Consider the following 21997-nt stretch of genomic DNA (forward strand, 5'->3'; position numbering starts at 1 on the left):
ACGGGAAACCGATCATCCGCTTCTCTGCTCATTGTTCTTGTTTGTTTTGTGGGAAACCGGTTAGAGTAGAGGATAACACCACTTGTCCCTTTGCTGTGGCTTGGACACCTGTCCTCTGAGTCCTCCGGTATCCTGGCCATTTGCAGGTGAGCAAAGACTTAACATAATTGAAAACCTTTGATTAAAGGACAACCAAAACAATAAGCCTCTGTACTAGATTAAATGTCTTGCAAGGAGAGGATTGGGTCAAAGCAGTTTCTATGGGAGGAATGGATTCCCCCTGCTCAGAGTTAGCTCACTGTGTTTGCTCCCTTCCACACTTTCTCAGTGTTCCTAGGATGTCTGTCCGGTTTTCAGTAGGGCACTATTTTCATTTCTTAAGCAACGTTGATGTGTAAAATTAATCTGTGATTATTAAATGTCTTATGTCAGGCATTCCCACGATGTGGCTGTTTTTAACAACAACCTGTTGTTTGATCTGTGGAACTTTAAATGCTGGTAGATTCTTTAATTTGGAAAATGAAGCGAATCCTGAAGTGTGGATGAATATTGTAAGTCATGCCAAGTCCCAAAGGACATCATATAAGGCAGATGAACGGTCTTGTGATAGCAGAAAATCTCAGATAAGGGAACAGATAAGACGTAGGTGATATTTAACATTTCTCCAAGAATCAAGCTAGGGAGAACTTCCCTTTTGGCTGAATAAATAATACTTTCTAGTAATGTAAAGCAAAAAAGAATTTATAGGCATCCTCCTCTTTTGAATTTATATTTTAAAAATAGTAAAAATTTTTATTTTAAGCCATTTAGATGATGTATATGATGGCCTTCTACCAAACTAAAAGGGGTCTCAAAATCAGCTGGAGAACATAGTTTTGTCAGAAGAATGGGACGATACTAAATATTATCTCTCCCCCACTCCCACCCCCAAATTTGCCAATAGCAGACATTTTTTAATATTCTGCTAATTTTTTTTTGTCAAGACTTCACATAGTAAATTGATTTTACAGTTACCTGGGGCTATAAATTTCAGATAATTCACCCCAATAAGTACACACCAGATGCTTTGTTCTAGTTCCTTCCCATAACGTCTGGAGACAATGTGGAGCTAACATCTGTGCTTTCACTGGGCAGAGTGAGATCATCACCTATAATGGCTACCCCAGTGAAGAGTATGACGTCACCACCCAGGATGGCTACATCCTCAGCGTGAACAGAATTCCCCATGGACGAAGAGGTGCTGGGAGCACAGGTACAAGATGTCTCTCTCCTGCAAAGGGGGACAGTAGACGACCACAAGTTAGTGCTGGCTCTCCGTTAACAGAATCAGTTCCACTCTTGGACTGGTCTTGAAATAGTTAGCAGGGAGTCTCATGCTTTCCCAATTCTCTGAAGACAGTCACGAACCTAAAAATACAAAGGGCAAGACAGATCTTGTTGACAGCGAGCAGGCTTGCTTGGTCGGCATGTAAATGCAAAGGCGGGGCCAACATTTCTTTTGTTGGTGACTGATTTCTCATGTGGAAAATTGCCGCATCCCAGGAAAGTGGGTTTCCTCACTTGCAAAGAGATCGGCTGGGTTGCATGAAGTCTCTCCTGCCCCTGTTAGAATCAATAGGCCTCCCTCTGCAGGATTAAAAAATCAAGTAAGTTAAATGACCCTGGCATTCCTGAAACTTTTTCCCGGAAGGAAAACTGGAACATTCTGCCTATGTTTTGATCAGAGGGACAGAAGTTTTGTGGGAGGAAAGAGCATGGTGTTCATAAGGCCTGAATTCTAGCACAAAGAGGCAGCCATGCAAAAGCAGAGAAATTACTCTTTAAATAGGGACACGTGGCGGAAAAGCTCGAGATGAGGAAGAGAGAAAAGTAAGCAGGTGTCTGGGAAGGCTGGGGGACAAATCCTTTACCTCGTTACTGCACCGTCCCTCCTGCCATTCATATTCAGAGGCGGCTAAAATCACCCTGTTTGGCTTTCTCTCATCTAAGAAAGAAAGGCATCATTCTAGAGATTCAGGATGAAAACCGCGAGTGGGACATAGGTGAGGGTAAGAGACAAATGGGAGACCCCCAGTTGAAGTTGATTTCAAATCACTAAAAAATCAGTTTCTCGGACAGGTTCCACTTTTGAATGTACTTCTACAAAAATTGTTCATCCTGCATCTGAAATTCAAATTAACAGGGCATCCTGAGTCTTCTGTTAATCATCGCTTTCATTTTTTGCTAAATCTGGCAACACCAGCCTTGAGGGGAGAGGGCTAGGAACCCTAAAGGGAGAGCATTTTCCCAGGAAAAGTTTTACTTAAGGAGGGAGAATTTGGGGAAGGTTTGGAATTAAGAACCATTGATTAAGTGCATTATTCTAAAAGCTTAACATGAATTTATATCTGACAAATCTCTCAGCATCCCTAGGAGGTCGGTACTATGACTAGTTATCATTTTACAGATCGTGAACCTGAGCGGACTCTCTAACAGGCTTGAAGTCACACACATAGCAAGTGATGGAATCAGGATTCAAACCCAGCCTGACTCCAGAGCCCGTGCTCTTACCCACTGAAGCGTGGTGCCTTTTGGAAACTTCTGCTCTGGTTCTCCTCATCTCCCTGAATCCCTTCTCCCTTGGGAATTTTGACAGTTACCAGAGGGATGTTGAGCTGATTCTATTATATCTGGGATTTTCAAATGCTCTCCGGTGGGCAGAGGCTGGGGATTTGGCTAGAAGCTTGGCAAGGAGCCAGTCTTTGCTCATTTCCGCTCGCATTCTCTTCCTCCGTGGAAGAGGCATAGGATTCCATCAAACACGATCATTTTCCTGTCTCTGCAACTAGGACCCCAGAGATACGCAAATGGGAATTCACAGAGCAGCGAGCACAGTTTATAAACACCCACTTTGGTATGAAACAGAACTGGGCTTGCTTGCTGGCCCCACACCTTGTTACCTGGGTGGCCCCTTGGGAAGGTTACCTTACTACTTTAAAGATCAGTTTCTGCATCTGTAAAATAAGGATCCTTAAAACAATAGCTACTTTATAGAGGTATTACGAGACTGTAACAAGCTCATGCATGTTCACCCGTCAACATAGCAGCAGGTATAATGCGCGTGCTCGAGAAACTTACGTGATTATCACACTCTGCACGAATGACAACGGGAAAGGTGAATGCTGGTTTTAGTTTTTGCTTCGTCTGGTGTGTGTGGGGGGTGTGGGGAGCAGTTTCTATCATGTTCCTGAGATGCTCGATTTGTCATAACTTTTTCTCTCTCTCCTCTCTCTTCCTCCCTCCTTCCAGGACCCCGGCCAGTCGTATATCTGCAGCATGCCTTATTTGCAGACAATGCCTCTTGGCTGGAGAATTATGCCAATGGCAGCCTTGGATTCCTTCTAGCAGATGCAGGTTATGATGTCTGGATGGGAAACAGTCGGGGCAACACTTGGTCAAGAAGACACAGAACACTCTCAGTGACTGAAGAAAAATTCTGGGCCTTTAGGTAAACGGTATCTAAGAAAAATCACGAAGAAAGTTTGAGACAAGTTCTTTGAATATAATAGTGTGAATGATGTTAATAATGATCTGTAACATCGGAAGTCACATAGTTCTTGTAGTTTCTACGAATATCTCAAAGCAGAGAAATAGCAAGAAGGTAGATTTCCACTGGTTCTCCCATAAGCACGTTATATCATTTTAACAAGATGATTTTAACATCCAATTCTATCCAATACTATATATTATAAGTATATCCCAAGGGACAGCTCAGGGAATTCCTATGACCGGTGCATGCACTCATTCAACCAATGTTTGCTGAGTGTCTACTGTATGTATAGTTCCAGGTCCTGAGCACTCAAGAGTGAGCAAATGACCTGCCCTCGAGAAGCTTCTATTCATTCTAGGGCTGCTAATGCAGGCCTTTTCTCTCGGACAGTCAGTTTTGCAGAGATGATGTGTAACAGTACTACATTCATTTAGAGAAACCGGTTGAGACTTCATCGGATACCATTTTTCAGGAGAACGCTAAGATGAAGTCTTTAAAACCTTGCTAATGAGCAATGGAGAACAATGTTCTCATATGCAGCTGGCTTCTTTTACTGAGAGTATTTTCTGCTATCACCAGAGGACAGACAGGCTGATGCCTGCAAGAGACTTCCCTTTGCAAGGCTAAACTCCCTAGTAGTTTGCAAGCCTGCTGCTAGAACAGAGTGTGCATTCCTACTATAGTAAGGAAACATTCAGCCCCCACTGACAGGTTGAGAATGAAGCAAGGATGGAATAATTGTTAGGGTCAGAGCTTTTGGGGCCAGAGCAAACATCAGGAAATACTTCGTGTCTCTGGCCCTTGGCTGGGAGCTTGAAGCTTGTTTACTATAAGACATCGCAAGAATTCTCCTCTACTCAGGAGTGTCAGCCTACAGATTTCTGCACGTGTCCTTTTCATAAGCAAGCTTCGAGCTCATGGGACACCTGGCTCCACTAAATATTACGTAAGTCTTTTTGTTCTCCTGTGTTCATGCCAGTTGAACTGGTGCTATGGCATCTTGGTAGATATCGAACATATCTCTAATATGGAAAGAAACATAAATAACAGGTGCATTTGACTGAGTGCCGGCTGGCACCTGAGTCATGACCTGACTGTCATCCAATACCTTTAGCCGCCCTGCTCCAGAGCAGGCATTACGTTCATTTCACAGACAAGTAAACTGAAGCTGAGAGTGTTTAAGTAATTGATCAAGAGTTTCTCAGCTAGAATCATGATTGGCAACCAGTTCTGTTTCCAAAGCTGAGTGTGAAATGGCCCGAAGGTCTGGAAGTGCCCTGTGGGTGTTTGAGGAAGAGGCAGGCAAAGCAAGGGAAAGGGAAGGGGAAGAAGAGGAGGGACGGTAGGACTGGCCCCCAGACAGTACACTCAAGTCTTGAAATCAGCCTGTGATTAGACAGTGACACATACAAATGCAGCAAACAAAAGCTACACTAGCCTACACGTAACTGGATAAATAATGAAATGCACACCAAAGGAGTGAACGCCACAGAATTCGGTGTGTAAAAAGTAAGTGAGCAGGTGCTCTGAGTTTAAACTTAGTAGCGAGTATTTACAAGCCCCGTTTTATTCTGCAGTTTTGATGAAATGGCCAAATACGATCTCCCAGGAATAATAGACTTCATCGTGAACAAAACCGGTCAGGAGAAGCTGTACTTCATCGGGCACTCACTTGGCACTACGATAGGTACGTTTACAAATGTCAGTGTTTTACAAGAGTCAGAGCCTCACGAGAGCACATCTTTCGACTGGGGCTGAGTCACTGCCATTTACCGTGCCCTTAAGTTTCCATCCTGGGCTGCACATGTTGTCCTAGGGCCCGAAGTGGCTGTGAACTTGAATTTTAGAGACTGTGTGTCGGGCACTCTTTCCTCCATTTCTGGTTACAACAACACTTTTGTCATGGTGAAATAATTTCCATGTGCCCCAAATCCAAAGTATTTCCAAAGAGTAAGTTTCTAGGTCCCCACTGTGCTAAAATAGTAAAGCCTAATGACATGAAATATCCCTGAAGAATGATTAAGTATGCGTCAATCATACCTTCCTCACACCCCATTTGGGATTTTAAAAAACAGTGGAAGGGTGAGGTTATACTTATATTTGAATGAATTGAAAATACACGATCACTTTTTTAAAAAGATTTTATTTATTTACTTGAGAGAGAAAGCACATGAGAAGGGGTAGGGACAGAGGAAAAGGGAGGAGCAGACTGCCCACTGAGCAGGGAGCCCGATGCGGGGCTCGATCCCAGGACCCTGGGATCATGACCTGAGCTGAAGGCAGATGCTTAACCATCTGAGCCAACCAGGCGCCCCATGGTCACATTTTTTTTAGTTGAAACACAAAAGCCTACATCAACTGGGCTTATCTATTTACAGTGTGATTTAATATTTATGGAATAGCAATCAAATGCAAGCACTATGTAGCAAATTTTTTAAAGTCCAAGATCCTACTCTTTGAAAATGTACTTCTTCATGATTTACTAGATCTTTTAGAAATAAAAAATCCAGCTCCAAATAAAAATTTAGAGGAATCCATACTATGAACAATGTGAATTTGTTAGTGATCTTCTGCTAAAGTTTCCGATTTTAAGAGATTATGTGAAAATGCATATTTTAGCTGGGGTGAAACTGTGCAAGAAACAATAAATATTCTTACAGTCGTCTCCTTATCACCATTATCATCAACAGCAGCTATATATTTGTCATTGCTTCATCCTGAGAGACAGTTATGTTTGGAACAGGCAGTGAACATCACAGGACATAAAAGAATATCAAAGATCTAGTAGGAGACAAAAAAAAATCTGCCACTAATGGGCAAATAATCATACTATCCTAGCTAAAGCTTACTGAGCCTTTATTATGCTTAGGGTTCTGTGTTCAGGACCTTCCCCACAATCTGTCTGAGCTTCACAGCAATTCTATGATGGTTTCCGTCCCATAGAAGAGGAAATAGAAATTCAAAGAAATGAAGTGGATTGTTCAGGGTCTCTTAGTACAGATTCTCTTCGCGCAGAACACAGAATCAAATCAGGTCAGTCTGACTCCCCAGCTGGGGTGTTGGGCATGTGGAGGAACCGGATGGAGAAGGAATGACTTCAGTGGGGTCTGGAAAAGTAGGCAGGACATAGATATGCTCTTACATCTGATCAGCAAAGAAAACAGAAAATATCGGATCAGCATTGCTCTGCCTTGCATTTAGGGCATGAATTTTTAGTGAACATCCTCTGCATTTTGGGCAGAACAATTTTTGGTATGTGGGAAGGACTCACTCTTTGCAGGACATTTAGCAACCTAGGCTCCTACTCACCCTACTAGTCAGTGTGAGCACAGAACAACTCCCCTCCACACATGCCCAGAGATCTTCCAGGGGGAGGTATTATACCAGTATACCAGTTTCACTCTTTGTATCCATTGCTCAGCCAATTCATACAAAGTCAGTTCTTTTTTCTGGCCAAGATGGTTTCAATGATTCAACAAGAATTTTGGGGGGCGGGGGGGAGGGGAAGTGGCCGGATCCCAGGAAGTCATCTCAGGGAACCAAAATACACAGACACTCCACAGACTTTCCCGTGCGGCTCTCCACCCTCATCCTCTCAGGGCTAGAAATGGGTGCTATGCACTTGCTGAAAAGTCAGAGTAAATGGAGACAGCTCGTCCTTGCCAGGACCACAGAGGCCTGAGGGAAATCAGGGAACATTCTGGAGGGTTGGTCAGCATCCAGCGAGGGAAGCACTGGGAGGGATGAAATCTCTTTGCACTGTGAGAAAAAAAAAAAAACAACTGAGGAATAACTGGATAACACTGCATAAAGAACTGATTGGTTCACCTCCCATGAACCAAGTGTTTACTTCTGGAAGCTCTGTGACTCATCCTGGCATCTCAGGGTTGGCGGTAAAGTGACAGCATTGCCAGCGCTTAGCCCATGTGGGGGTGGGGAAGCTGTCCCCAGGGCCCCTCGGCGGTGGTGGCTTGGGCAGCTTCTCCCTCGCTCCCCCCAACCAAGTCAAATTGTCCGGAATACGAGGAAAATGAACACTTGAGAGCAGAAAGGACTGAAGGCAGATTATCTTTGCAGAACAACTCAGAAGAGTTTCCCAATTCACCTGCAGGATCATTGCAATAGAAGGATAAAATGTCAAAGCAGAGTCCCACTTCTGTTAGTAGAGACATTACCTCAGTATTTCTGATTTTTACAAGATTGTCTTGTCTCCTGTTCTCTTAGGGTTTGTAGCCTTTTCCACCATGCCTGAACTGGCACAAAGAATCAAAATGAATTTTGCCTTGGGTCCTGTGGTCTCATTCAAATATCCCACGGGCATTTTTACCAGTTTTTTTCTACTTCCAAATTCCATAATCAAGGTAGGCTCCTAATTTTCGCCAAACTGTCTCTGAAGATCCCATTTTGGATCATAGCTCCTTAATTATTTCAAAATCTATTATGAAGCGAAAGTAGGAAAGTAGGAAATTTACATGAAATCTGTAGAAACCAGATTCTGTGACCACGTGTTGTGTGTGTGTGTGTGTGTCCATGTGTGTATTCATGTGTGTGTCTGTACCCACATGCATGTCTACAATTCCCATATACAATTTACTATACTCAATCATTAACAGACCTGAGTGTGTATCAGAATTTCTAGCCGAGGTGACTGCGATGTCAGTTTAAAATCCACTCACAATTTTCTCGTTCCGTTCTTGTTCCACTGGGCAGGTCAGTGAATTCACAGTGCCCAAAAGGAAGACATTTTTCAAGTTCCATATGATCCCTGGGCATTTCTGACTTTGATGTTAGATAAGCCTGAATAACACACCCCTTCCCGTAGGGGAGCATGCTTTAATTTACCAAAGCTACGATTCCAAAACCTAAATGTCTTTCAGCTCAATTATTCAGTCAGACATTTATTGGTTATTTTCCAGGGGTTGAAAAAGTAGTTTAGTTGCCAATTGAGGATCTGGGACTTTATCCATCGAAAGTTTTTTTTGTTTTTGTGTTTTTTTTCTGTTTGCTTTTTGTTTCTCTAAAAAGGTCATTGCCACAATAAACATAGTGTTTGGGCAAAATTGTCCCTTTGATTTGGGATGTCCACTAAAATGGATTTTGGGCAAAATGAAGTCAAGGAGACCAATAAGGGTTTCACAGTCATTCATACATAAAATGAGGCCCTGGCTTAGGGTGAAGGGGTGGGAACGATAAAAAAAATATTTGCAAGCTAACACAAGCATGAATTTCCATAGAGCCCAACGATTGGTTTCATTCATTTTTACTGTATTGTTTTATTGTACTGTTTACTGTAAGCTCAGGTGAGACAAGTTCCCTTTTGTGTGGTTGATAGTTCTGTTGCAAAGTGTGTTGACATCAGTTAGTCTGGGAAGTTTTCTACATTTCGGCAGAGTTGAGCAGACGAATTAGTTACATTACATTCGGAGGCAGACACATCTATCTCTAAATACATCATTTCTACATATGTATGGCTTTGTGGGCGTAGGTGGGGTCTGAGGCTTATCTCAGTTTCCTATTACCTACTGTCAGATTTCCTGCCACTTTCAGTCCCATCCCCTGACCCCTCCCACCACTTTATGTCTGTGGTCCCCAGAAGCTCCAATCCCCCGTCAGAAAGCCCCACCCAGGCTTACTCTCCCATGCCCTAGAAGTTTTAACTGTGCTACTTCCCATGATATCAGATATTTTCTGTGCAGTGGTCCCCTACCCTCAGTACGCCATGGTCTCCTTTCTAGCCCAAGTGCTGGCCCCACTGGGACGCTGTTAAAAAGATGGTATGCACATGGGTAGCAGGTGACCCCGCTTTTCCTTCCTAGTCAAGGCAATGTTTGGCCTTAAAGAGAAACTGTTCTGCCTTTCTTGCCAGTTAACAAGAAATGAGAAACATAGGCCGTCACCAACTGAACAGAATAGGGAAGCTTCACCATGGAGAAGCGAATTTGGGGTTGATGAGCCTTCCTGCAATATCTTTTTAAATTATGTTTTTTGGGGGCACCTGGGTGGCACAGTCGTTAAGCGTCTGCCTTCGGTTCAGGGCGTGATCCCGACGTTATGGGATCAAGCCCCACATCAGGCTCCTGCGCTATGAGCCTGCTTCTTCCTCTCGCGCTCCCCCTGCCTGTGTTCCCTCTCTATCTCTGTCAAATAAATAAATAAAATCTTTAAAAAAATTATGTTTGTTGATCTTCCTGGATAGAGATGGATTCATAAATAGTTCCTTTTCCCGAATGACTTAGTCTCCTTGGCAGAAACAGCAAATACAAATGGAAATAGATCTCCAAGAATCTTTATTCCTGGGATGAAGGGAATGTCACAAAGCCTGAAAACAGTTCTTGAAAGAATAATTATTGTTTATCTTTACAGGGTGTTTTTGGTACCAAAGGTGTATTTTTAAAGACGGGAACGGTGTCGGCCCTCAAAATCTGCAACAATAAAATATTATGGGTGATATGTAGTGAACTTATGTCCTTATGGGCTGGATCCAACAAGAAAAATATGAATATGGTATGTATAATGATTATGGGACTACTTGATGTTTTAAGAGATTCTGGTTTTTCTTTGACTCACTTCCACGTATCTATTACGCTGCGTAAACCGACGCGTTGTTCTAAAGAAAGGCTGAGATTTGCTATGCACAGATCGGGTGTCCCATGGACCATGGATGTGAGAACTGGGGGAAAGAATAGGTAGGTTCATCCTTCCATCCCCGGTCATATTTAGGAAAACAGATGTCCATCGTGGGTAGAGTTCCACACGTTCACTATCAGCCACCATTACTATATTCAATTTGATTTTACAACCAATACCGAGGATTTTTTTTTTTAATCCCAGAAGAGAAGTCCAGACAAGCATTGAATTTATTTCCTGTGTGCCTTTGTTTGTTGGGTGACTTTGGCCTCAGATAAAACTCCCCACTTCACTGGGAAGGCACAAGACAGAATGGAACGGAGATAGACCCTCTTTCCCACCGAAGAAGAGCAATCCTGTCTCATCAAGTCTGTTTCCCGTAGGGCGAGTTCGAGGAGGAGGAGGGGGAGGAGTGTCCATCTGTGGGCTAATGCGGTGGAGTCGCTGGCTAGGTCACATTCCACGTGGCGGCCAGTGAGGCCGATACGGGAAGGCTGGTCCCCGCACGGCTGCTCTCCTCCAGCCCATCCTGCCCCCATTCAAGAGGCGAAGCTGTGCCAGACCAAAATACAAGAGGAACCCTTGTTCTTCTTTAAAAAGTAAATATTTTTAATAGCTCCCTTGATTAGTTTCGTTCTACAGTGCTCTAGACACGGCATTCCGAGCACTGCTATCTCTCTAATGTTCATCTCTATATTGTTTACAAAGACCAAAGCGCAGCGCATTGGAAGGGATTCTGTTTAGCTTTTCTTTGGCAATATTTTATTTTATCCTCACCAAAGCCTGGCACAGTATGATTTTTAGTGTGGTCATTTAATAGGTGAAAATACAGAAACCCAAACTCACAAAGCTCATAATTAACACAGTGAAGTTCCGAAGCCCAGGTGTTTTGACCGATGGATCTGGGACAGCGAACACCCACGTGCTTGCGCACTGCACCCGCCCACCCTTGCAAATGATCCCAACCCATGCTTTACTCACCCTCAAGCGCCTGACGTGAGCTCTTATTTACCTGCATGATTCGGCCTCGTCATTTCCCAAACCCCAGCATCGGTTCGCTACTTGGTAGCACACTTGTTGCCTGCTTCTGGGAGGTACAGTTTCTTTCACTGGGTGATGTTTGCTGTACTGTGTTTCACTTCCCTTCAGAGTCGAATGGACGTGTATATGTCCCATGCTCCCACCGGGTCGTCGATGCAGAACATCCTGCACATAAAACAGGTAGTGTCTTTGTCCTGCAAGACCGTTCCAGTCGCATTCCATACATCGGAAAGGAGGGAGTTAGCGGGTCTACCCTGAGAAGCTTCGAGGCTGGCTTCAGTATTTTCTCTGCCAGCGCCTTTGGTTTGATTTCCCCAGATTTTGAGGGACAGGACAAGGTATGGTACAGACCACGTAGGTGACGCAAATGAACCCTCTCTTAGATCGGAGCTTGTAAAACAGACCCCGAGCTGAAGCAAGACGTAACCGGGAAAGCCTCAGGTGATTGAACCTTCCCTGGAGAGAGAACTACCTCAGGGTTGACCTTCCCTGAGGAGTCGTGATTTCCCACTAGCTGTCCCTTCAAACCAAGGGAGATCATTGCTTCCCTCTCTGTTGGCCTTGTGCTTCTAGTGGTAAAAATGTATTTCTATCCTTCTGGAGATCCAGGAGCCTTCTTTTCTTCCCAGCACACAGTGGTTTTCTAAGATTTGCTGTCAACAATTGTGATGCTTACTGTGATCATTTTTCCAAAAAACATGTATTTCAGCTTTATGGATCTGATGAATTCAGAGCTTATGACTGGGGAAGCAAAGCTGAGAACATGAATCACTACAATCAGGTGAGCTGCTTGGAACGGCCCCAGAAGGGGGGCTTGGGGATGCCATAGTAAGAAATTTTTGGACAGTGAAAAGAATCCCACCTGACAATTGGTGGCATTCTCACTGATAGAGCTTTTTAAAAAGTGACTAATTTACCTATGGATTCATTGCAGAAAATCTAAAAATAAATAGAATAGAAATAAAAGAAGGATATGCTAAGGAATTCTAATAATTTATAATCCCTCCACCCAGAGCACACTAGAGGTATCACTGTTCTACTGCATTTATTCTGATCTTCTCAGTATCACTGATTTCACATGATTTTTTAAAATTTTTTAAATTATTTTTTAAAGTTCCATGATTTATTACTTGCGTATAACACCCAGTGCACCATGCAATATGTGCCCTCTTTAATACCCATCACCAGCCTATCCCATGATTTTTAATCTTGCTTTTTCATTTACAGTTACGCAAGACCTACCCAGTGCTACTGAGGTGGTTTTTAACATAGTTTTGTTCAGTGTATAATAAGGAAAGTTGTTTTGCAAAAATCTATAAAAATGTACAGAGAAAATGAATACCCAGTTCTTGATATCAACAAAAAAATACACAGGATCCCACATGAAAGTTAAAAGAGTATTATCCACCCCTGAAGAGTTGAGCCCTTAGCATCTTTTGCCCTCAGAGTTTTCACGCTAAAATTTGTAGACTCACTTAGCCCTCCTGTACCTGTAATAAATCCTGCTACCACCATTTCTTTTCTCAAATTCAGGAGCTGGGCTTCTCGATATGAACCAAACACATGAAATTAATTTTTTCCAGTGTTTTCCAAGACAGATATATTCAAGGCCATTCATTAGTGCAAATATCAGTTAAGTAGTTTCTGAGCATCAAAACAGCCAATCAGACCAGTCATTTTCTCTCTAACGGATGGAATTGTTAGAAAAACGATTTTACTAGCCATTAAGACAACTAAGAGAGCTATGTATATCTTTATTATTTTTTAAGCTTGATTAAAGTGTAATTTGCAAACAATAAAATTCACAATTTTTCCAATTCAATGAGTTTTGGTTAATCCACTCATTCGTGTAACTATGCCACAATCAAGACATAGAAGTTTCCACTGCCCCCCCAAATTTTTCCCTGTCCCTCAAACCATAGATATTCACAGATGCATATATTTGCAAATGCTTAGAATAGGGCCAGAAAAACAAACGAATAAGCAAATAAAGAGCAACAACAAATGTGAAAGGAATTACCTTCAGAGAGGGGAAGAGAGGCAGACTGAACTGGGGGAACTTGAAGGAATGAAGGAGGCTCTCAATTTGGATTTGACATACTTCTCTTTTCTTCTATTATTTTAATGAGTATATTATATTTATATATTGTTTCTGTTTACAAGAGAATGAAACAAAAATGTCAACCATACACTTAAGACCATTGTTAGCTAAGCTCTTTCCTTTTCAGCTTTATTGAGGCAAAATTGACAAATAAAATTGTAAGAGTGAAAGATACAGCGGTGCTGACTTAAGTATGGAAGTGTGTCAGTGTCCTTAGACCTTCTCAATAGTTAGCTGCTCCAATCTGAGTCCAGGCTGATCCTGTTGGATTTGAGTATGATTTTAGGTCATTTGAAGTGAATTTTTATTATATTCTAGCCTCATTACTTTGCCATCTTCCTAAGTTCCCAGCACAATCTTTATGCCCATTGCATTTTATCGAGAATAAGGGGACTAACCCGTATAAACTCCATGAGGGTAGAGATGTCCTTCTGTTTTGTTCACTGGTGTTTTCTTACCTGGCAGAGGACCTGGCACTTCCTGGGCCTTTAACACGTACTTGTTGCATGAATGAAATTTCTTAACGTCCCTCTTACCCATCTTCAAATGACTCTATCCCCGTGATTCTCTTCTTCCTTCCTCTCTCAGAAGATGAAGGCCCACTTATTTCCCAAGTTTGTGGGCCTGCGCCCTTGGCCCCATCTCTTCCCTTCTCCTCTTCCTCCTGGCTCCTTTTACCCTCTTAAATGAACTGCTGTTCCTTATGAAAAACAAACAAAAAACCTTCCATCAACCTATGGATTCTATTCACTCATCGTTCTGTCCCTCTGATTTTAATCAACATTTTTTAATATTTAAAAGGGCTGAGTTTCTCCACTTCTTTCCCTCCTCTACTCACTCCTGAACCCTGGAAAATATAGTTTAGGTCTTCCTCTTTCTATTACAGCTACTTTATTTAAAGTTGCCTGTGGCTTTTGACTGCCAAATCCAGTGGCCTGTTCTCACCTTCAAATGTATGTTCTGTGAGCTCCCACAGCCCCCGTGCCATTCACTCCCCCAACCTGGACTTCCATGATGCAGTGATCTTGAGTTTTCCCTTCCCTTTTTGATTGCTTCCTTCGTCTTCCATCAACACTGGCTACTTTCTATTTCCCCCCCCTCACAAATTGTCAAACTTCTTCCAAGATTCTTCACACTTCTCTCCCTTTCTCCCTTGGAGAATGTAGTCATCCCTATGGCTTCAATTATCCCTTCTCTGGACCATCCCCTACTGCGTGTCTAGACTGTTCCAGGATCTACCTCCAGCCTATTCCTTCCTCAAGGCATCCTAGACTGATGGCCCTACAGTCATGCTAAGACAGAGCTCTGAGAAATGACCCTGCTTCATCCCCCCAAACTTCTAAAAGATATCAAAATACCTTAGCCTAGACCTTGACTGCCTGTCTCCAAACTTATATCCTACCGCGTTGTCTCACACAGTTTCTTCCCTGGGTTCATTTGCCATCCTGACCATGCTGTAATGCTCTTGCTACCTGCTAGGAAGCTCTCCCCCCTCACCCCTATCTGGCAAAATCCAACCGTCCCTCAAGAGTCGTTTCAAATGACTCCTCTTTCTAGGAAGCCCCCGGTCAGAAGTCGTTCCTTCTTTGCCTTCACTGCCATTGTTTTGGGGGAGCGTTTCGTGGCATTTGACACACCGTCTTTGGTAGGCAAATGTCTGTTGACCAATCTTGCCTTGAAGGCACGGACCATTGCAGGTGATCTTTCTACTTCCCTCGGTGCCTGACAGTATTCGCAGTAAATACTCTTTTAATCGCCTCTCTGTGTATCTGAACCCAGTTGATGCTGTGAGGAGCTTTCTTTCCTGAACACTCTTTCTCTCTCTTCCTAGAGCCGTCCCCCTCTCTATGACTTGACCGCCATGAAGGTGCCGACTGCCATGTGGGCTGGTGGCAATGACGTCCTTGTGACGCTCAAGGACGTGGCCAGGGTAATCCCCCAAATCGGGAATCTCCGGTACTTCGACCTCTTGCCTGACTGGAACCACTTTGATTTCATCTGGGGCCTGGACGCCCCTCAGCGGCTGTATAGTAAAATCATAGCCTTGATGAAGTCGTGCTCCTGACTGCAGCGCCCTCCTTCTTGGTCACAAGTTGCCCGCGGGCCCACGGGAAGCATGGAGAAAGAGGCTGATCGGCAGGGAGGTCTTCTCCAGAGTCCTTCATGCTGTGTGCTGTTGCTGAGGGGCTCCCTTAGCCAACGTCTGGCTAGGAATCATCTCAGCTGCGCTGCTCTCCAGCTAAGGAATGCACGCGCCTGAAATCTCCCACCTCTCCCCCTCAGCCAGAGCTAGACCCCACTTTCATCTCTGCGAAATACGCACTTGGGAGAGTAGTGCAAAGAGGCCTTTCCCTTTCTTAATGCAAGTCAATTTCCCAGAAGGAAAGGCTCTGTAAAGGCAGCCCTTTGGGAATATCTTCTGGGTGGCCGTGATCCCAGGGCCTACTCAAAATCGCAGTCAGGGCCAGAGTCATCACGGCCGTCTGTACACAGGCCATGAAAATAAGCTGCGGCCCTCATCCAGCATGAAAGACAACAGCACACGGGAAAAAAGAACACAACTGAAGTATTCTGGGAGCCTGTTTTACTGTCATAAGCTAGAAAAAAAAGAGAGAGAGAGACACAATTGGCAAAGACTAGGTAGGATATGCTGAATTACTGATTATTCTGAAGTTACAACACATGAGAAATAATTCTCTCTGATTTAAAGATAAGTTAAACGGATCACCAGGAGTGTCTTCATGGTCAAAGTGGGATTTATACCATTGCTTGCACCCAAGTGACATTTAAAGCAGCTTCCAGAAAGCCTATTTTAGAAGCAGCAAGGGAGGCACAAGGACTATTCCAAGTCTCGCTCTATTTCATTCTCTAAATGAGCCAGGTGTTGATTCTAGGACTCAGTACGGAGTTCCAAGAGTAGCGTGAAGCTTTGTGTCCGTTTCTGGATTCCTGAGCAATGGAAACTTGCGAAAGTTCTTTACCGTCTATGAAGATGTCATTAACGGAAAACTGCTTAGGATCCTCAAGGAATCATAAATAAATGATACACATGCATACCTCCCACAGTTAATTCAAAACAGGGAAATGTAAATTAGCTCCCTAATATTTGCATGTAGGACCTGGGTCTGTTGGATGTCAGATACCACATAACCATTCTTCAATAAATAATTCATACATCATCTTTTTTTAACCTTAGTTTTAATGCCTTTCAAAGGAGTAACAATTTTAAAACACTTGGGAAGCCATCTTAAGTGCAAATCCTTCCATATTTGTATGATTTTTATTTTTCAAGATCAGACCATCTAAGTTGATCAGTTTTTAGTGACTTTTATGGAGTTCTTCCAAAGAGTAAAATGTACTTTTCTTTTTTTTCTTTTTTCCTTTTTTTTTAATTTAAATTCAGTTAGCCAACATATAGTATATCATTAGTTTAAGATGTAGTGTTCAATAATTTATCAGTTGCATATCACACCCACTGAAAAATGTGGTTTTCATACAAACAATACAGTCTATTAAAGTCACATTTCACCAAATTCATCAAAAGGCATTAAGTAATGTAACTATTCTAACAAATAGAACAGGCTTAAGTCAGTCTGAGAACAGTTATCTAACTCTTAGGAAGCTTACAGTTCAAGTCAAAGGAGTGAAAAGCTGTGGCCATGGTGGAATCTTTCAGAAGCTTTGGACATCAGTTCGCTATCCACGGAGAGAAAAGGAGCCATTGGCTACTACAGGAATCCAGCTAAGTGGCGGTCAGTTGAGCGAGCTCCTACAGGATGTATCCTATTCAGCTGTTGCTATAGGAACGCTGTGTAACAAGCGGTCGCGAGTAGCTCAGTGGCTCACGAGAACGAGCATTTCTTTTTCATGCTCACAGCCTTGCAGTTTGACTGGAGTGGCTCTGCCTTGGGCTGGGGTCGCCAGGGCCTGGCTCAGCCCTGTGGGTTGGGTCCTGGTCTGCTCCATACACCAGTTCATTCTGGAACTAGCTGCTAACAGGACTCTGTTCTTCACCGGCTAGATCCCAAGAGCACAAGAGGACTTGCTAAATCACAGCTCCATGTTTGTAGCTCTGCTGGCTTCAGATACCGTTCGCTGCCAAGCCTGCCCCCAGGCTCCCCGTCAAAGACAATTCACTCTTACCAGTGTTTTTGAGTAGCCTTCTATGGATTATAACACGCACGCACAGAAATAGATCCATAGATACTCGTTGGGTTTGTTGACCTAAATGTACCATGCTCTACCTACTTCTTCACATCTTGCTTGTATCGCTTAGTATATCTCGGAGACCTTTCTCTGTATGTTCATAGGAAACATTATTACAGACTCCATGGAAATTCATTATCAACAGATTCAGATGGATTAGGATCCTTTGTAATTACTCACATTGCTGTAAGGAATATCACACAGATGGGGCGTCTGCGTGGCTCAGTCAGTGAAGCATCTGCCTTGGGCTCAGGTCATGATCCCAGGGTCCTGGGATCTAGTCCCACATCCCGCATCCGACTCCTTGCTCAGCAGGGAGTCTGCTTCTCCCTCTGATGCCACTCCCTCTGCTTGTGCGTGCTCTGTCTTTCTGACAAATAAATAAATAAAATCTTTTGAAAAATTATCAAGCTATACCTTTGCAGTGTGTGCACTTTTTCTGTTATGTATATTTCAATAAAAAGTATGTTTTAAATACCTTCAGCTTTTCTGCTTGAAATCGACAAGCTGTGGAGTACAGAAGAAAAGAACACTTTTTACCAATACCACTACTTTTTAATTTTTTGCTCTGCATATGGTAACAAATGTATTGACTATGATAAATCTGAGCAATAGTTTATTTTTTGCTAAGAGTTTTATAGGAAATATCTCACTTAAAATTTATAAGCCTATGGGATAGAAATATGGTCACATGAGGCACAGAGAAAAATGAGATAGAAAAGTCAAATTTTCCTAAGACTGCACAAGTTGAGGAGTCATGATTTTAATCCAGGATGTCTGACAGCACGTATCTGTATAAATGTGTTCAAATGGTATATAAATGTCATTGGGACACCATGGAGAAAGTCATGTTTATATGACCCTAGACCAAAATTACTTGGAAAATTAAGGCAAGAGATGAGAAAATGTTTTGGGGTTTTTTGGGGAAAGGGGGTTGTTGTGTTTTTTATAAATTCTAACCATCAAATTGAGATGAGAAGATAGAACTACCCTCTGACCCAGCAACCCTCCTTCTGGGTATATACCCAAAGGAACAGAAATCACTCAAAAAGATATCTGCACAACCACGTTCATTGCTGCATTATTCACAACAGCCAAGACATAGAAACAACCAAGTGTCCATTGACAGATGAATGGATGAACAAAATGTGGCATACACACACACACACACACACACACACACACACACACACACAGAATAAAATAATATTCAGCCATAAAGAAAGTAGGAAATCCTGCCATTTGTGACAACATGGATGGACCTGGAGGGCATTATGCTAAGTGAGATACGTCAGACAGAGGAAGACAAATACTGCAGGATCTCAGTTATTTGTGGAGTCTAAAAACATCGAATTTGTAGAAACAGAGTAGAATGGTGGTTGCCGGGGAGGGGAGGTGGTGAGGGGAAATGGAGAGATGTGGTCAAAGGGCACAAACTTTCAGCTAAGAAGAGTAAGTTCTGGGACTCTATTTCAGCGTGGTGACTATAGTTAACAATACTGTATTGTTTACTGTTCTCACCATAACAACAAAAGAGTAATGATGTGAGATGAAGGATGTGTTAACTAACCTTATTTGTGGTAAACATTTCACAATATATAAATGTATCAAATCATCGCACCGTATGTCTTAAACTTACACAATGTTATATGGCAGTTATTTCTCAATAAAGGTGGATGAAAAAGTTAGATGAGTAGAAGATTGCTAACACATTTTTCATCAGTTTGTCTGAAATACCAAGATCGTTTCCAAGTAAGCATAGAATCTAGCAACCCACTGACACGGAACTTGGTTATAGACTTAGTAATATAAAGTTACCGAAAATTTGACAACAGTTCTCCTTTTTTTACTTACCCTTACAAGAAAGTCATAACCCCATAACAGACTCACTAGGGAACTATACTTTCTCAAGCCTGAATATCCCATTAATATTTTGCATAGAACAAGGTAAATAATAATATTAATTTCTAATACAAATGCATGTCAAATGTTAAGTGTCTGGTGAATTTCTTTCAGGAAGAATAATTAGTTTCAGAGAGGTGGAACTGGACTAAAATGATGGCTTTTCGAGACTCATGAATCCAAGAGCAAGGAAGTTGTCTGATCACCTAGGGCCTTGGTCAGCTCTGATCACTTCCCCATTGTCCTCCTGTGCAAAGCTCATCCACACCTTCTAAGGTCTGGCTCAAACACCACCACTTCTGAGAAGATTTCCTTGAACTTCACGCCCCCAGATTCATACTTCTTCTTCTAAATCACTTTTTATTATGCTCCTGAATTATCTCTTTAGTCTATCTCCCTAATTGTTTTAAGTAGCTTGAGAACAGGATTTCTGTGTTTCTTACCTTTTAACTTTTTAAAATCTTTATTTTGGAAAAAAATATAGATTGCTGTGAAATTGCAAAAGTAGTACAGGAAGGTCCTACATACTCTTGGCTCAGTTTCCCCCAAAGGTAATATCTTGCATGACTATAGTGTGCTCTCAAAACCATGAAGCTGACCTTGGTATAATCCACAGAGCTTATTCAGATCTCACTATGTACTCTGTGTGTGTGTGTAGATTGTGTAACCATCGCCACAATTAAGATCCAGAACTGCCCATCACCGCAAAAATTCCCCTCGAGCTTTCCCTGCACGGTTAACAACCACTCCCACACTCCCCAGCCCTCCTTGAATCCAACCCTGACAACCGCTAATCTGTCCTTCATCTCTGTAACTTTGTGTAAAGGGAATCTTGCGGTATGCGACCTTTTGATAGTCACTTCTTTCGCGCACTTGAGAGCCATCCAAACTGTGAACTGTTAGAGTGTGTCGCATTTGCTCCTTTTTATTGCTGAGAAATATCCAGGGTATTTAACTATTTACCCACTGAAGGACTTCCGGGTCGTTTCCAAGTTTTGGCTTTATCTTTTAACTTTCCAGTGCTTAGCAAGGTGACTTGAAAGTAGAAAACACTCAATTCAGGTTTGTTAATTTGAATTCATTGCTAGTCCCACCTGACACGGAACTCGGGGCTGACACCTGCTGTACATATTAACCCTTAGGGGAAATGTCAGTTTCTCACGTTTCCATTGACTTCACTCTTATCTTCATCTGAAACCGAGAGATTGCAAAACATCCAGGTGGTTCTCGTTCCATTTTAGAGCTCTGATGGGATTGAAGAAGTGCTTTGGGGTGCAGTGAAAACAGATTCCTGGCACTCACACCTTGATGGTTATGAAAACCTCCCCCAGCCAGGATCTGGGTGTGACAGGGGCTCTTATCTCATCAAAATCTCCATCAGTATCGTCACAGCTCGCACAGAGCCAATCCAAATGGAAAGAAGAATGACAATAATATTGCGCCATTATTAAAAATTTCTGTGAAGTATAAAGGCACCAGTATTTTTTTTCCCAATAACTCCTACCTTTGTTTGCCATTTAAAAAAGTTTTGATGGAAGCAGTCGATGCATAGCCCTACGTCAGCGTCAGTATGAACCTAGTGCCTCGGCAGCTCTGTTCATTGGGCTGCGCTCACAAGTGCAGCTGCCTCTGTTACCACCGGGGGTATTGTAATCGCCATGTTCCCTGCGTTGTGTCTTGTCTTCCCAGAACCTGTTCCGTCCATCACTGGAAGCCTGTGTCTCCCACCGCCTTAATGCATTTTGCCCATCTCCCCACCCCTCCGCTCTGACAACCTCTCAGCTTGTTCCATGTACTTATGGGTCTGTTTCTGTTTCTGTTTATTTGTTAGTTTTCGTTGTTTTGTTATGTTTTTGTCATTTTGTTCTGTGGGCAAATTGCTTTCCTAACCAAACCAGTCCACTGAGCTGAGAAAGTTAACATTTTCGGAATACTACATGCCCTTCATAAGCTTCACCAAAATAAGCACTTTTAAGTGTTTACTTAGATGGTACAGAGTCTAAAGTTGGAACCACACAGAAAAGATTAGCGTGGCCCCACATGAGAATGCCTCAAAAATTCGTGAAGCGTTCCATATATTTTTTTTAAGATCTTATTTATTTATTTGACAGAGAGAGACAGAGAGAGAGGGAACACAAGCAGGAGGAATGGGAGACGGAGAAGCAGGCTTCCTGCCGAACAGGGAGCCAGATGCGGGGCTCGATCTCAGGACCCTGGGATCATGACCTGAGCCGAAGTCAGACGCTTAATAACTGAGCCCCCCAGCCCCCCAAGCGTTCCATTTTTTTTCTTTTTAATGGTAAACACTTAAAAATGACCTCTGTCGCCTGCCACCATCATCCCTCCCCAAAGAAAGATCCCTGGAAACTGCTATAGGTGAAAACACCAGGTCCTGGATTCTATCAAAGCATCTCATCAGCCCTGTGGGATGGCACAGCTCCAAACACAGAAGACAGAGGCCAAAAATCAGCCCTGGGACGGAACAAAGGACAAACTGCTAACTACCTGCTCTGCAAGATTTCCCACAGGGATATATGGAAACCACATAGGTTTCTATGTGATAATAAAATAATACGATTTTTATTACTAAA

At 42.7% G+C, this 21997-nt stretch overlaps 1 protein-coding gene and 1 non-coding gene across 2 annotated transcripts; both read left to right on the forward strand.

The window, feature by feature from the left end:
* Positions 1-425: 425 nt before the first annotated feature.
* LIPN (lipase family member N) lies at positions 426-17866 on the forward strand. Its single transcript, XM_045802312.2, has 9 exons — positions 426-551; positions 1135-1252; positions 3289-3487; positions 5107-5216; positions 7754-7890; positions 9893-10033; positions 11306-11377; positions 11907-11978; positions 15130-17866. Exons 1-9 carry the CDS (start codon positions 426-428, stop codon positions 15361-15363), a joined length of 1209 nt encoding a protein of 402 aa, XP_045658268.2. The 3' UTR covers positions 15364-17866.
* A 3515-nt stretch (positions 17867-21381) lies between these two features.
* On the forward strand, positions 21382-21487 carry LOC123795564 (U6 spliceosomal RNA). The gene has a single exon (XR_006780540.2). It is a non-coding gene; the product is annotated as a U6 spliceosomal RNA (small nuclear RNA).
* Positions 21488-21997: the final 510 nt, after the last annotated feature.

Source organism: Ursus americanus, chromosome 6 (genome assembly GCF_024610735.1).
Source record: "Ursus americanus isolate L20-20 chromosome 6, mUrsAme1.1.p, whole genome shotgun sequence".
In the NCBI taxonomy this organism is placed as follows: Eukaryota; Metazoa; Chordata; class Mammalia; order Carnivora; family Ursidae; genus Ursus; species Ursus americanus.

Coding starts and splice junctions, on each gene's coding strand:
- LIPN (XM_045802312.2), top strand. CDS start 426: ATGTCAGGCATTCCCACGATGTGGCTGTTTTTAACAACAACCTGTTGT. Junction 5,217..7,753: donor CTCACTTGGCACTACGATAG/GTACGTTTACAA, acceptor CTGTTCTCTTAG/GGTTTGTAGCCTTTTCCACC. Junction 7,891..9,892: donor TTCCAAATTCCATAATCAAG/GTAGGCTCCTAA, acceptor TTATCTTTACAG/GGTGTTTTTGGTACCAAAGG.